Below are 16006 nucleotides of genomic sequence, written 5' to 3'. Positions count from 1 at the left end.
GACTACCCCTTTAAGGTCAAAATGGGCTTGGCCCTTAAGGAGTTAAAAAGGATATGATAAAAACTTGGCAGCTTTCCTTCAAACAATTCCATTCCGTGGGTTGTGTGTGGAATAGAAACTCTATCGATTCACATGCACCCTGTGACTTTTTCATATAACTGGCCTTGTTGCCCAGAGTGACCAATTTAAGGCTAAGCTTTAAAGGGGTACTCCAGCCCTGAGACATCTTATCCCCTATCCAAAGGATAGGGGATAAGATGTCTCACCACGGGGGTCCGGTCGCTGGGGACCCCCGCAATCTTGTATTCACCCATCTGTTTTAACTGCACGCCGCGGTGCCAGCTTACAAACAGCCGGGTGGCGACCACGGGGGCCGTAGTATAGTGACGTCACGACTCCACCCCCGTTTGACGCCACCCCTCGCTGTGCAAGTCTATGGGAGGGGGCGTGACGGCCATAACTTGTGTAGCGGGGGCGGGGTGTGACGTCACACGGGGGCGGAGTCGTGACATCACTATACTCCATCCCCGTGGTCGCCACCCGGCTGTTTGTGAGCTGGCACCGCGGTGTGCAGCTCAGACAGATGGGTGGCGAATACAAGATTGTGGGGGTCCCCAGCGGCGGGACCCCCACGGTGAGACATCTTATCCCCTATCCTTTAGCCCTGAGACATCTTATCCCCTCTATCCAGAGTACCCCTTTAAATAGGCAATGTCACTTTAAAAATCTTTTTGACCAGTTGTAGTGAGATGTTACCAAATCTGATCGGTTGTGATGTGAATACTATAGGATGATCTGAGAGAAGGGCAGCAAAGTGTGTTCTCTACCAGCTCTGTGCCACGTGACCAAGACAGATTTAAGGATTGGGATCGTCCTCAGCACAGAGTTGGGAGAGAAGTGCTCGGCTATACTCACTCCTGAACTTACAGCAGCATTGGCAATTAAGTCTCAAATACATTGGCTTGCTGACTTTCATCCGATTACCTTTACCAGTGGTCTCAAAACGTGGACCTTCAGCTGTTGCAAAACCTCTAAGGGATTGGTCCCCCTATTGAAATCTCAAAAGTTTTTTTGGGTTTTGTGTTTTTTTTTAAGTGAGTTAGCTTTTTTTTTTTTTTTCTGGCAAAATTGTGGTCAGGTTGCTGTGGAAAACGAGGCCAATTTTCCTGTCTTTGCTTCCTGCATGTTGATCTTTGGAGCGGGTAAAGCTCAGACTTTCTGCAAGTTGCCGCATAAATGGTATATTTTTATTATGTATCAAGGCACCCAGTACAACATACCGTATTTTTCGCCCTATAGGACGCACCGGCATATAAGACGCACCCAATTTTAAAGGTGCAAAATCTAGAAAAAAAAGATTCTGAACTCAACAGTGGTCTTCAACCTGCGGACTTCCAGATGTTGCAAAACTACAACTCCCAGCATGCCCGGACATACTGTCCGGGCATACTGGGAGTTGTAGTTTTGAAACATCTGGAGGTCCGCAGGTTGAAGACCACTGGTATAGGAGGTAATACACTCGTGTCCCCGCCGCTCCGGACCCGTCACCGCTGCCCTGGATGTCCCTCCATCGCTGTTGCCGCGTCCCCGATGCTCCGGACGATGACGTCGTCTTTTTCCCCGGGATCCATGCTCTCCGTCGCCGTCATCACGTCGCTCCTATTGGATGACGGGACGGCGTGCGTGATGACGTCGAAGGAGAGCGCCGGCCATGCAGGGGATCCCGGCACAGAGCAGACACCGAGGAGGCAGGTAAGGTCCCTCCCGGTGTCCTGTAAGCTGTTCGGGACGCCGCGATTTCACCGCAGTGGTCCCGAACAGCCCGACTGAGCAGTCGGGTTAGTGTCACTTTCGCTTCAGACGCGGCGGTCAGCTTTGAACGCCGCGTCTGAAGGGTTAATTCAGGGCATCACCGCGATTGTTGATGTCCTGTATTAGCCGCAGGTCCGTCTTATACAGCGAAAAATACGGTAACAGCAGATTTATGTAAGTGCAGCCCCTTAAAAAATAAATACATAAAAAAAAAAAAAAAGAGCCACACACCAAAAAGCATTAGAGGGCTGACTTATCCCGGGAGCCAACGCACCAGAAACAAACTGCAGTTGGATCACAAATCTCCATTTTATTTTCTATTGTTTGTGGATATTCTTGTATAAATAAATTGGGTCCCCAGCGGTGGGACTCCCGCGATCAGGCATCTTATCCCCGGTATCCTTTGGATAGGGGATTAGATGTCTAAGCACCAGAGTACCCCTTTAAGGGAATGCAGACAGCTTGGTGCACAAAAATCTAAAAATGGTGAAACCCTGCTACCCCAGCCCTGGTTTTCCCACCTGCTACCATGTAACTTGTGCTCTCCGACCTCCTTGGATTTACATGTCAGTGCTGCCCATTTCTTGTTTTTCTAGTGGGTGACATAATTTGGTAAAAAATGGAGCAATGCTAGGCTTAGTTTAACACCCATACCAGGACATAGCATCTGTTATCCTCTGGCTACATTTATTATTATTATTTCTACTGGATGACACTGTATGTAATAGAGGGGTTGGCTATTCCACACCTTTTTATTTTTTGCAGTATATTTATGTATGTCGGGCAGACTAAGGCAAATAATCTTATGGCCTCTGATAGGCTAGTGTGCATTCAGTATGTATGTCCTTATGCCGTACGTGGTGTGAACATAGCCCTAACTATAGTCACAAAGCTTAAATCTGAAGTATATAAAGTTATAGGGATGTTACAACAAAATTCACTTAAATACTATAAATCTGTGATATATATATCTGTGTGTATGTTCAGTAGAGATGAGCGAACTTACAGTAAATTCGATTCGTCACGAACTTCTCGGCTCGGCAGTTGATGACTTTTCCTGCATAAATTAGTTCAGCTTTCCGGTGCTCCGGTGGGCTGGAAAAGGTGGATACATTCCTAGGAAAGAGTCTCCTAGGACTGTATCCACCTTTTCCAGACCACCGGAGCACCTGAAAGCTGAACTAATTTATGCAGGATAAGTCATCAACTGCCGAGCCGAGAAGTTCGTGACGAATCGAATTTACTGTAAGTTTGCTCATCTCTAATGTTCAGCATCACTTCCAAACAGCTAAAGATATTTTCATGAAACTTGGCACACATGTTACTTATGTAAACTACAAACATAGGCTAGATAATTTAACCCTAACCTACCCCCATTTGCGACGGTCTGGGTTTTTGTTTAAAGTCCCATGCAAATCTATGGGAAATGTATGTTCCAGCATGACTTTCAAATGGCTGGAGATATTTTGATGAAGCTTAATACACGTTACTTTTATGTCAAATAAAAATGATAGTTAAATTAACCCTAACCTACCCTCTTATGTGAAGGGTGGGGTTTTTGTCTTAAGTCCCATGGAAGTATATAGGACTTGCAGTACCTTACTCCAAGCTCTGCTCTGCATCTCCTGGTCAATGTGGCCACACCCCTCCCGCATGCCACACCCCATCTCACAAAGCGACGCCCACCATTTAAGCCACACCTCTTTTATTTTCACTCTACAATCTCTTAATCACAACTCAGCCCCACCTGAGGACGTAATGTGAGGACAAGTACTTTCTCCTATGTTGCTTTTCCTCCACCAAGGATAAAACGGGCAACGCCGGGTGCTAGTATCTGATAAGTGAAGGATGCTGTAAATTTCTTTGTATACAAATAACTTTGAAAAATAAAAATTTCGTAGAACTCTCTGCAGACCCTGATCAAGCATGGATTGTTGCAAGCTAGAGTTCTGGTTGTACAGGATACAATCTAAGTTTACCATAGGACACTTCTGCAGTTTGCCACCTTGGACTCTGCACGTAAGTGATTATAGGGAGGAATTAGTCTGACTACTACAATGTCTAAACAACAACAAAAAAACGTGGTCTCAAATGGCTGGAGGTGCTCAACCCCAAATGCAGTTGTGCATTTATACTGGGGGAGCAGATCCTGCCCTTGTAGTCCGTTGCTAAGGGCGATCCCCAGCATAAAAATGCATACAATGGAGGATGCCTGCAGCGGACTACAAGTGCCACAATAGAATCCTACACCAAATAGACGGTGTGGATGTGTAACAATTAGAACAATACAATACACAAATTTAGGTGCACTACTTTGGTAGATGTATACAATGACATTGGCTATCCCTCAACACTGATGTTAAAATTGAGACATTCGCCGGTATATCCTTATATGAAGGACACACCAGAGCCCGCACACCAACGCCAAGGTTTACTACAATGTCTAGTGTGATCTCAAGAATGGTACTCCTGGAATTCCCATCTGGATGGAGAAGTGGTGTGCATTCTGAACCGCCACTCCAATCCAAACTGCATGTGGCTAACCTCAGCCTCTCTGCAGACAATAGTGGCAGTCAAAGATCCCACCGCTCCATTCTGACAAGCACTTTTACAGGCCTGAGATTGCAGGGGTTCCAGTGGTCAGACCCCAAAGTGCCCCCTTCCCAAAACCATACCATACCCCTTTAACTTCCCACAAACTGCTAAATTGTATTCCAATTTAAAACCCTTATCCTTAGGGCCCATCCAGTTTTTTTTCTGAGCAGCTATCCACTTAGAAAATCCGGTTCAGCAGTCTCCCATTGTTTTCAATGCACCATTCACAATACAGAATTTCGGATCCCAGAAACATGTTCATTCTTTCCGCAGAATCCGCTCTTAAGAGGCATTAATGTCTACTGAGACAGCAAATTTCCGAGCGATCCTAGAGGTGGCTTGTTTTGCCCACGTCCACTACAAATATTCACCGTGTAGTGAATGGGCCCCAAGGGTTTGTTCACATGTACTGTATATGCTTCAGATTTTCACTGACAGGTATGTGTGAACATAACCTTTAGGAACAATATTATTGGTCAATTCCAGGTGTTTGTGTTACTCTAATATATTGTTAATGGATGCTGATAAGCAAGTACTACAGTATATACATTTTTTCCTCTTTTGGCAGGTTGGAGACTTTGGTGATGCCACCAACTGGCCAACGCCTGGAGAGATTGCCCATAAGAGCACACCGGTAAGAGCTGCTTCTACTGAAAGCTATACAGCTGTTTGTTTAGCTCATTGAATATTAGTTGTATTGAGGATAGGTAGTCGTACACCTTTTTAATAGCTGTCTGCAGAACTTGTTTGCTCGATAGCTTTTTCTCCTGTTCTTCCCGTAATATAAGAGTTCAATCTTGTATATTAAAGGTGTACTCTGGTGGAAAACAAATGTATTAAAATGAACTGGCTCCAGAAAGTTAAACACATTTGTAAATTACTTAAGGACCCCATAAGTAATTTACAAATTTGCTTAAAGGAGTACTCTAGTGCAGAGTATTCCTGCTCCGTCCTGCCCGGGCTGCAAAATAAATGAAAATGAACCATCACTCACCTCCCTGGGTTTCCGCGAAGCACCACTACAGCTGATCGGTCCTCCGGTCCATCCTCTTCATACTTCCGGGTGTAACGAAGTGTCACAAGGCGCTCAGTCTATCCCCGGCCGTCGCAATGTTCTGCCTCTGCCGGCGATAGGCTGAGCGCCATGTGACGCTTCGTTACACCCGGAAGTATGAAGAGGATGGACCGGAGGACCGATCAGCTGTAGTGACGCTCCGCGGGCACCCAGGGAGGTGAGTGATGGTTCATTTTCATTTATTTTGCAGCCCGGGCAGGACGGAGCAGGAATACTCTGCACTAGAGTACTCCTTTAACTTAATATACCCTTACGGACTAGGGATCGACCGATATTGATTTATTTTTTTAGGGCTGATACCGATAATCTGCGACCTTTCAGGCCGATAGACGATAACTTATACTGGAATATCGGTATAAGTTATCGGCTTCTTTTTTTTTTCCCATTTTTGAACTTTTGTTTTTTCCTCTTCACTTTCTAAGACTTTCAATTTTCCTCCTACAGACCCACATTAGGGCTTGTTTTTTTTTTTGCGCCACCAATTTTACTTTGTAATGACATCAGTAATTTTACCACAAAATCTAAGGCGAAACCAGAAAAAATATATATTTGTTGGGCTAAATAAAAAAAAAAAGCATTTTGTAACTTTTGGGGGCTTCCGTTTCTACACAGCGTGCTTTTCGGTAAAATGACACCTTATCTTTATTCTGTAGGTCCATATGATTAAAATGATACCTTTATGTTTTTTACTTTTGTTAAAAAAATAACTTTATTTGTAAATTAGTAGGTTTAAAATGTCCTTTTCTGACCCCTATAACTTTTTTATTTTTCCATATGCGGAGCGGCATGGGGGCTCATTTCGTGCGCCATTATCTGAAGTTTTCACCAGTACCCTTTTTGTTTTGATGGGACTTTTTGATTGCTTTTTATACATATTTTTTACAGTATATACAAAGTGACCAAAAATATGCAATTTTGGACTTTGGATTTATTAATTTTTTATAAGCTATTTTATGTTATATTTTTATAGTTCGGACATTTACACACGCGGCAATACCACATGTTTATTTTTATGTTTTTATATTTTTTATATGGAATTTGGGAAAAGGAGGGTGACTTAAACTTTTAAAAAGGAAGGGGTTAATGTGTGTTTATTTTTTTTACTTAAACTTTTTTCTTTTTTTTCTTTTCTTTAGACTTTTAGTCTCCTTAGGGGACTTTTAGGAGGAATCATTAGATTCCACATACAGATCAATATGGTTCCATAGAACCATATTGATCAGTGTGGTCTGCGCTCGATTGATAGTCTGGTCCTGCCAGGCTTTATCATTTTCAGAGTCGCAGTCAGCACAGAAGGAGAGGTAGGTCCTCCGGCTACTTCAGCAGTTCCAAAAGAACACACATGAGGGAATTCTTTCTTTTACAGTACTATGAAATTTGCAACATGGTGAATGTAATATCATTGTTGAAATGTGTCTTAATCTTACTACGTAATAACCGACGTCATTACATCAAGATTGTCCCGACTATGAATGTGATGACAGCAAAAATATTGAATTTGCAATGGTGAGAAAAATGTAATGACTGTAGTTCTATTGGTCCTTGTTGAAGGGACATAATACTGACAGATTACTCTATGGGTCCTACAGTGCCCGGACGCCCACGTCATAAGTTCTCTGGAGGTACCTACTCGTAAATTTAAGGTGGGCATCTGCTTGTCTTCTAATCCTGCTCTGTACACGTTGATTTGGAATGTGTGGTAATTGGCATGAATGGCAGCGGCCGGCCCCTGCTCTCTACTGCAGTTACATGTAAAGCGAGGATCTTGAAAGCCGCTGTGTGACACCAGGAATAGCAGGTCCCCCCGAGCAGGATTTCCATTTAGGGGATGCCCTTCTTCCAAGACCTCCCACCAGGTCTGCTGCTGGCAGTCTCTATTCTGGGCCGGGAAGCCTCCGATGCTGCATGCACTGCTCTCTGGGTGAAGGCTTCACCCCCCGGATGTATTTTTAGGATCCTGAGTAGAGAAACTTGGCTTGGGAGCATGTGGAGGTTTCGGATTTCATTAGCTCTTTGAGGACACAGGTAAGGGAGATGTTGCAGTCACTTGGTTAGAAAATGTGTCTTTAGCCAGTTTCCTGCAGTTTATACATCAAGGGTGTACGGAGCTTTAGCTGGTTGCTGACTTTGTCACATAAAGCGGAGTTGGGTCTTTGTAAAGACACAAATCTTAATTTTACACATGTAACCCATTCAGCATTGCATTGTGATAACATGGTTTGGATTGATACATTCAGTACTGCTACATCTAGACGCTGCATTTCATTACTTGTTCTGTTGTCGTCTTTCTCTTGCTTAAATGGTCATAACCTAAAATGACTGCCTGGTGACTGCCTTTTATCCCCTGGTTAATCTGCAGATTACGCCTCCTCACCTCCTGAACTAGGTGGATTACTGGACTAGACTGCAATGCAGATACTTGTACTTTTAGGAATGAATAAATCCACATGCTCACTGGCTCTTCTGCTGTTGCCGGTGTTTTGGGGCTAGGTGCCAGTCCTGTGAGTCCACCGTCTGCTGGCTACTCTGGCATTTAAAGAGTACCCCTCATGATCTTGTTACATTTTATTATCTTCCCAGTTCGCTGCCCCCATCACGATAAACCACTCCCTGCCTTTATTTATATTATTTGTTAGTTTTCTTCCTTGATATTGCTCTGTATTTTCTGCTCACTCAGTCAGATTCACAGACTGGGAAGGGGCGTTACCCAGCAGGTGTGACATCATCTGAAGCCATAAAGGGGAGAACTTCCTCCCTCACTCTGCTACACACAGCCAAGAGAAGTTCAGTGTGTGAGATGAGCTTTGATTGGATAAGGCTGCACACACCCCATAGCATTTAATTTTGGACTTCTGTCAGGCCAGCAGGAGTCTAAAGTCTGTGCAAAAGATGGGGAAAAATGTGCTCTGGACGAGTAGGGAGACACCCAGTGGCAGCTTTTTTAACCACAAATAAAACATAGAATTTTTTTTTTTTAAATAAAGTACATTAGAAAGATTGTATTTACCATAAGGAGAGCAATAGCAAAACTTTTAATGAGTGACCATTTAAATCTATTTGCAAGTTCTTGGCATTGTCTATGGTAGTGGAGGTTGTGAGTTGCAAGTACAAACATGTACCTGGACTTAGTCAGGGTGGCTGTAGGACATGTGACATGGTTGGGGGTTCTTAACAAGGTCTTGGTTATGGCCAAGGACAAAGTCTTATATGCATGGAAACCTAGTACATATAGTAATGCATTAAAGGGCTACTCTGGTGAAAAACATTTTTTTTAAATTTTTAAATCAACTGGTGCCAAAAGGTTAAACAGATTTAAGCCAATAATTTATACCGGAATATCAGTATAAGCTATCGGCCTGAAAGGCCACAGATTACCGGTATGGGCACAAAAAAAAATCGATATCTGTCAATCCCAACTTTTTAACCAAATAAGTGCGTTTAAAATCACTCTGTTTTGCTGACCTATAACTTTTTAATTTTTCCGTGTTAGCAGCGGTATGAGGGCTCGTTTTGCACTGTGATCTGTATTTTTTTTTTATACCACTTTTGCATGTATCAAACTTCTAATACATTTATCAATTTTATTTGGAATAAAATGTTATAAAAAAAAAAACAGCAATTTTGGACTTTTTATTATATATTTTTGTTTTTTACGTTTACGCAGTTCACCGTACGGGATAATTAACAAATTTTAATAGTTCGGATATTAATGCATGCCCTGATGCCAAATATGTTTAGTGTTTTTTTTTTTTACTTTTTGGGGGTAAAATGGGGAAAAACTGACAATTTACATTTTCATTGGGGGAGGGGATTTTTTCCTCCCCCCCCCCCCCCCCCCCCCACACTTTAATAGTCCCCATAGGGGACCATTTATAGCAATCATTCGATTGCTAATACTGTTCAGTGCTATCAGTCATCTCCTGCTCTGGTCTGCTTGATCTCAGACCAGTGGAAGGCAGTGGAGGCAGGTGCAGCACTGCAGATGCTGTGATCTGTATTGAACACAGCATCTGAGGGGTTAATGGTGGACATCCTTGCGATCGTGAATGTCCGCCATTACCGTCAGGTTCCTGGCTGCTGTCAGCAGCCAGGACCTGCCGCGCATGACCAGAGCATCGCTCCGATGCTCGTTGTAATGTATAGGACGTAAATGTACGTCCTTTGTTGTTAAGGGGTTAAGTAAGCCTTCATCTTATAAAGACCAAACTAGATTAGTTTAAATGACAATTCAGTCATGTGTCTAAATAACCTCCATTAATATTTGCATGTTATATGCCTCGAGTTACTGGAGGTAGAGGTTCCTATACAAATGGAAGGGAATTGTCCTATCTAAGCCAGTGAATTATCCAACACGCTGTCATTTAGGCCCCTCTTACGTCATGTTTTTAGAGTCCATCACAAACGTACACGGCACTGGCCCATTAAGGTTAAAGGAAGTGTCCTAATAAAATCATTCATCACCTGTTCAAAGATTGTTTCATGACATCACTGTAGCTCTAATCACTAGGGCCCCCGCCGATCACAAGAATATTGGTACTCCTTGTGAATGGAGCGATGGTGCGCTTATGGTGCCGCTCTAGTCACCGCTATGTAATTGTTGTGTGTGACCTCAGTCAGTCCCATAGCAGTAAATGGCGCAATGGTAGCGCCAGTACCCTGACACTGCGTTAGTTACTAAATTCAATGGGCCCGCCTTAGTATTTGTCGGAAACATTTCTTCTGTATACCAGTGATGTAGAAAAAATAGATGGGAATGAAGGCCAAGTGGCAAGACATAATAAGTAAGTTCCTTAACGGCAGAAGACGGCCCCGTGTGTAGGATGGTTAAAAAAAAAAAAAAATCAGAGTTTCGCTGCAAAATCTGCACGTTCTACATTTGGGTTTGCTGTGGATTTAATTTGTAGACAGTGTAAAGGGGGAAATCTGTGAATTTCCTTAGAATTGACATTCTGTGGATTCAGTATGCACCCCACATGCCAGTTAGGGTCTATTCACATGTACAGGATTGTGAGCAGATCTGATGCGCAGGATTTCAAGCTGTGTTCACTCATTCAGTTTACATTGAAATCTGCAGCAGAAAATCCTGCGCATCAAATCTGCGCAGAATACTGTACGTGTGAATAGACCATTAATGTGGAGATATTTTTCTGCAGCATGTGGATATATAAAATCTCATCCACATGCTGCAGCTGTATTCTGATTTCTTCCTGCATGGAGAATCTGAAAGATTTTCACTAGATGCGGAGAATAAGCATTGGTCTTATACTGGGATTGACCATTCCTGGTAGGGATCGACCAATTATCGCTATGGCCGATATTATCGGCCGATAATCACGATTTTGGGCATTATCGGTATCGCCAATTACCTTGCCGATAATGCCCCACCGTGACCGCCTGTTGCAAAACTACAACCTCCTGCATGCCCGGACAGCCGTTGGCTGTCCGGGCATGCTAGGAGTAGTAGTTTTGCAACAGCTGGAGGCACCCCTAGTTGGGAAACACTGACCTATACTATACACTACTATATAGTCCAACATGCTGGGAGTTGTAGTTTTGCAACAGCTGGAGGCTGTAGGGTTGTTTGTTACATCTATTTAAAAGGGGTACTCCACTGCCCCAGTGTTCAGATCATTTAGTTCCAAAAGCCCATTTAGTGATACCGTGATACTTTAGAAAAATACTGTAATACTCATTTTTGGTCATATCGCCCAGCACTACCCCACCGCCCTGGCCCCATTGCCTCCCCCATCCCCGGTTTTATAATTACCTGTTCCCGGAGCCCAAGCTGCTTCTTGCTCCTGCTGCTTCCTGCGTTACGCTGTGCGCAGTGACGAGTGATGTGCGCGACGTGACGTCAGTCAGTGCGCACAGTGACAGTTCAGGAGGACGCCACTGGAGCCAGATGTAGAGTGGACCCCGGGAACAGGTAATTATAAAACCGGGGATGGGGGAGGCAATGGGGCCGGTGCGGGGGGTCGGTCGCGGCGGCGGTCGCGGTGCGGCGGGGGGAGCCGTGGTGATGATAGGTCTCAGGACCCCTGGACAGATGGGGAGAGAAGTGGGTGGCGGTGGCGGTCTATGGCACCGCAAAAGCCACTGCAGTGCATTGATTTAAAGCGCCTGCTTTAAATCAATGATCTGCAGCGGTGTCCTGGGGGGGATAAATAGCCGGTAACTTTTATACCGGAATATCTGTATAAGTTATCGGCTATCGGCCCTAACCTCCACCGATTATCGGTATTGGCCCTAAAAAAACTATATCGGTCGATCCCTAATTCCTGGTAGAAACAATTCCCTTGTACTCTATATAGTATAGCTGACTGCCTATAAGTGTAACACTTGTATGTCTTATTGGGACCTAAGGATTTCATAGTGGACTCTGCATTACATTTAGGCTAGGTTAATACTACCGAATTTTCATCTGAAATTCCACTCGGAAATTCCTGTGCAGCAGAATTCCATTGCACAGTTCACACTATGGAATTTCAACAGCAGAAGTTCCGCTGCTGAAAGATCTTGCTAAAAAAAAATAATCAGAATGCCCAGAAAACATTAGTCTGTCTATGCGTCTGGCTGGGCTGAAAACTGCAGCATACCATGGTTTTCAGTCAGGACAGAAAAACGGATACGGGGCAAAAAAAATTAGCCGACCGGAGTCACTATCTGACTCTGGTTGGTTCATTCAAATGAATGAGTTTGGGTCCGGCTGGGATACGGGAACGCCCAGTTTCCCCATCTCAGCCGGATCAGGTCCCCCGTATGGACAAAACGTAGTGTGAATTAAGCCTTTCATAAGAAAACCACTATAAACACCTATTCCAATAATAGCTAATGATGACTTCCCACAATACCCCCAATCAATTGCTAGAGTGAAGGCGTACATCAACTCTCCTCCATTGATATGAATGGGACAAATCACCTGGCAATGGAGCCTTGGATTGCTTTGTATTATTGGGGACTGTGCAGCCGTATTCTCCTCATCTAATTGATTATCCTAATGACCGCCATCATTTATTATACCTGGAAAAGCACTTTAATCCTTTTTGTGCAAAAGGTTTCTCTCTAATTTTATAATAGTCTGTATGGCCCCTAATACCAGTGTCTAATGTTCAGGACTCCAGGAAAGCTGTGTGACAACGCTGTATGCACTGTATTGGTGGACGGTTCCAGATTTAGTTTTGTTTGATTGGTCACAAGTCTTTCCGCCTTATTCCTAATCGAGACAGTCTACTATTGTTAGTGTCATTAGGTCAATATGGATGACTGATCAGGTGACCAGAGTAGTGTGTGGTGACATTATGGACGTCTGCTTTTAAAAAGTAATTGTTCAGTAAGTAAGTTTTTATATATTCCATTAAAAAGGGTTCGTTATTGCCTATAGTGTTGGATGTATATGCATCATCCATGCAGGGAGCTGCACGCGTGTCACATGTAGGATTCCTCAGGTTCGTTATACTGTAGTACAGTGCTCCCCAACCTGTGACTGTCAGCATCGGCTGTCCGGGCATGAAACCTAAACAGTCCCTTATGGTAACTGGTTACTTCTTTTCCTCTAGCCTCCTCAGAAACTACAGCCTGCCCGGAAGTCATTCGGCAAGAAGGAGATGAAAGAAGAGAGCGCCGATGGGAAGGAGAACCAAAGAGTAAGATCTGATGAGTCCAGCGAGGAGAAGAACGGGGATGACGACGGGCAGAGATCAGCTCACAAAAAGAAAGGTACTTTAATAATGTCCTTAATGTGTTTCAGACTCTTAATGGTTTGTGCATTATGCTGAAGGACAGGCAGCTCTGACAGCTCTCCCCGATTACCTGCACTTTCTATGTTTAAAGGGGTTCTCCGGTGCTTTCACATCTTTTCCCCTATCCAAAGGATAGGGGATAAGATGCCTGATCACGGGAGTCCCGCTGCTGGGGACCCTGGGATCTTGAACGCGGCACCCCATTTGTAATCAGTCCCCGGACCGTGTTCGCTCCGGGTCTGAATACAGGCGACCACCGGGCCGGCAGAGTGTGACGTCATGCCTCCGCCCCCGTGTGACGTCACGCTCCGTCCCTCAATGCAAGCCTACGGGAGGTAATGTGACAGCTATCACGCTCCCCCTCCCGTAGGCTTGCATTGAGGGGCGGAGCGTGCAAGATCCCGGGGGTCCCCAGCGAAGGGACTCCCGCGATCAGGCATCTTATCCCCTATCCTTTGGATAGGGGAAAAGATGTGTAAGCACCGGAGAACCCCTTTAAAGGAGTAGTCCTGTAGTGAACAAGTGGTGAACAACTTATCCCCTACCCTAAGGATGGGGGATAAGTTGCAGATCGCGGGGGGTCCGACCACTGGGGCCCCCCCGATCCCCTTGTACGGGGCCCCGACAGCCCGCGCGAAGGGGGCGTGTCGACCCCCGCACGAAGCAGCGGCCGACACGCCCGCTCAATACAACTCTATGGCAGAGCCGGAGTGCTGCCTTCGGCAATCTCCGGCTCTGCCATAGCGATGTATTGAGGGGGGCGTGTCAGCCGCCACTTTGTGCGGGGGTCGACACCCGATATCTGGCCGGAGAGCCTGGCCCCTGTACAGAGAGATCAGAGGGGGCCCCAGGGGTCGGACCCCCTGCAATCTCAAACTTATCTCCCCTATCCTTAGGATAGGGGATAAGTTTTTCACCACTGGACTACCCCTTTAAGCAGCTCTTGCTGGACCAAGACAATCGGTGCATTACCTGGTTGACTATTGATTTAAATGATAGGTCTATGATGCTACAATTTTCCTACAGGTGAAATGTATGACTTGTGATCAGCCTAGCGTCTCTTGGGAAAGGGCCCTATTACACACGGCTATTAGCAGCAGAACAGGCAGATATCTCCCTGTGTAATAGGGCCAGTAGCTAGCCAATGAATAAGCAAACACCCATTCGTTGGCTGAGCTCTTGGCTTTAATTTCTCAAAAAATAATCGCCCGATAGCTGCACGCTTCCCCATGTGACAAGGGGATGGGTGAAAAATGAAATGACTGCAGCAAAGGGCCACACAAACTGTGGGTCACTGCCCACACTATTATGCCTTGTAAAGGGCTTGCTAACTGGGCACCAGTCTACAAGATCAGCGCTCGCTCAGAGCGTGCATACACCTGTGTAATAGTGCCCTAAGAGTCACTGACCCCAAATCTAATGGTTCAATCACTCATTCATTTTAATCTTACGAAAGTCGTTCTGCTTCCAGAGTGTTCCCATTCCCTGGAAAAGTCTGGCAAGGCACAGTCCACGGTCTCATTGCAGATTTCTTCAGGGATTTTAAACACTTGGAAAGCAGACTTTTTTATTTTAAATTTTTTTTAAAGACTAAATTGATGAATTGATGGCCAATTTATTGGATTTAGGTTCTGCAAACATTACTGTAGATATTAGAGATGAGCGAACTTACAGTAAATTTGATTCGTCACAAACTTCTCGGCTCGGCAGTTGATGACTTTTCCTGCATAAATTAGTTCAGCTTTCAGGTGCTCCGGTGGGCTGGAAAAGGTGGACACAGTCCTAGGAGACTCTTTCCTAGGACTGTATCCACCTTTTCAAGCCCACCGGAGCACCTGAAGGCTGAACTAATTTATGCAGGTAAAGTCATCAACTGCCGAGCCGAGAAGTTCGTGACGAATCGAATTTACTGTAAGTTCGCTCATCTCTAGTAGATATGCTCAACTCTGGTTGGGAGTTTTTTTTTTTTTTTTTTTACATTGTATCTTGACAAGGTTTTGTTTATGATTTTTATACTGAATTTTTTTTTAACAGGAAATAAGCATAAGTGGGTTCCCCTGCAGATCGAAATGAAGCCAGAAGGGCCTAGAGAAAAAACTGCTTCAAGGAACAATCGTCAGAATGAGCAGCAGCGTCATGCCCTCAACAGGAGTGACCCCAAAGGTACCGTTGCTCCCTCATTCTAACAATGTGGGGCAGTTAATCAATACTTGACAGCAGAAAACTGGCATTTTAAAAGTTGCTATTTTTTGCATAACTCTCAGATAAGATGTGAAGCATTTGATAAATTCCCTTGTGCACGAATACTGTCTTGTCTACCTAGTTTTCTGGGTCTAATACTTCTTGTCTACCTAGTTTTCTGGGTGTCTGCTGAAGTAGGATGAGCCTCTGTTCATTCACTATTTAAGCTTTTTTAATTGCTGAGCAAACATTTACACTTCACCCTAAGATGTGCAGTTATAGGACGTGACTCCCAGATACCCTCTGTTAAAGCGCACATCACTTCAGATCCCCGGCAATTATTTGGCTCTGTTATTTTGACTGTTTGCATTTTATTTGAAGATTAAAATATAATCTCAAAGGTACATTTACATGTCAGTTTACCTTCAGAAAAATCCATTGCAGAATGTACAGCAGGAATCTGCGGGTATGCTACGGATATGACTGCAGATTCAGTAATTCATATCCGGGCTACCGGACAGGATTTCTGCTTTTGAATCCATTTATTTCAACACAAAATCGGCGAATGAGCTGCAGTGCGGGTTCCCATTGCAAACATGTTGTT

At 44.4% G+C, this 16006-nt stretch overlaps 1 protein-coding gene and 1 long non-coding RNA gene across 7 annotated transcripts in view; one reads left to right on the top strand and one right to left on the bottom strand.

Annotated features, from left to right (window-relative positions):
- The window catches only part of LOC130267294 (uncharacterized), a 127080-nt gene that overhangs the window by 79490 nt on the left and 31584 nt on the right, over positions 1–16006 (bottom strand). The window lies entirely within an intron of this gene.
- LARP1 (La ribonucleoprotein 1, translational regulator) overlaps positions 1–16006 on the top strand; it is a 79127-nt gene that overhangs the window by 44315 nt on the left and 18806 nt on the right. For all 6 annotated transcript variants that reach the window (XM_056516818.1, XM_056516820.1, XM_056516821.1 and 3 more), the window contains exons 3-5: positions 4976–5041; positions 13039–13198; positions 15256–15384. In XM_056516818.1, the coding sequence (XP_056372793.1) occupies positions 4976–5041; positions 13039–13198; positions 15256–15384 (355 nt within the window). The remainder of the gene's footprint in view (positions 1–4975; positions 5042–13038; positions 13199–15255; positions 15385–16006) is intronic.

The sequence above is a fragment of the Hyla sarda genome, chromosome 4 (assembly GCF_029499605.1).
Source record: "Hyla sarda isolate aHylSar1 chromosome 4, aHylSar1.hap1, whole genome shotgun sequence".
NCBI lineage: Eukaryota > Metazoa > Chordata > Amphibia > Anura > Hylidae > Hyla > Hyla sarda.
The sequence above is the reverse complement of the archived record's forward strand: the minus strand, read 5'-3'. Positions and strand labels throughout refer to the sequence as shown.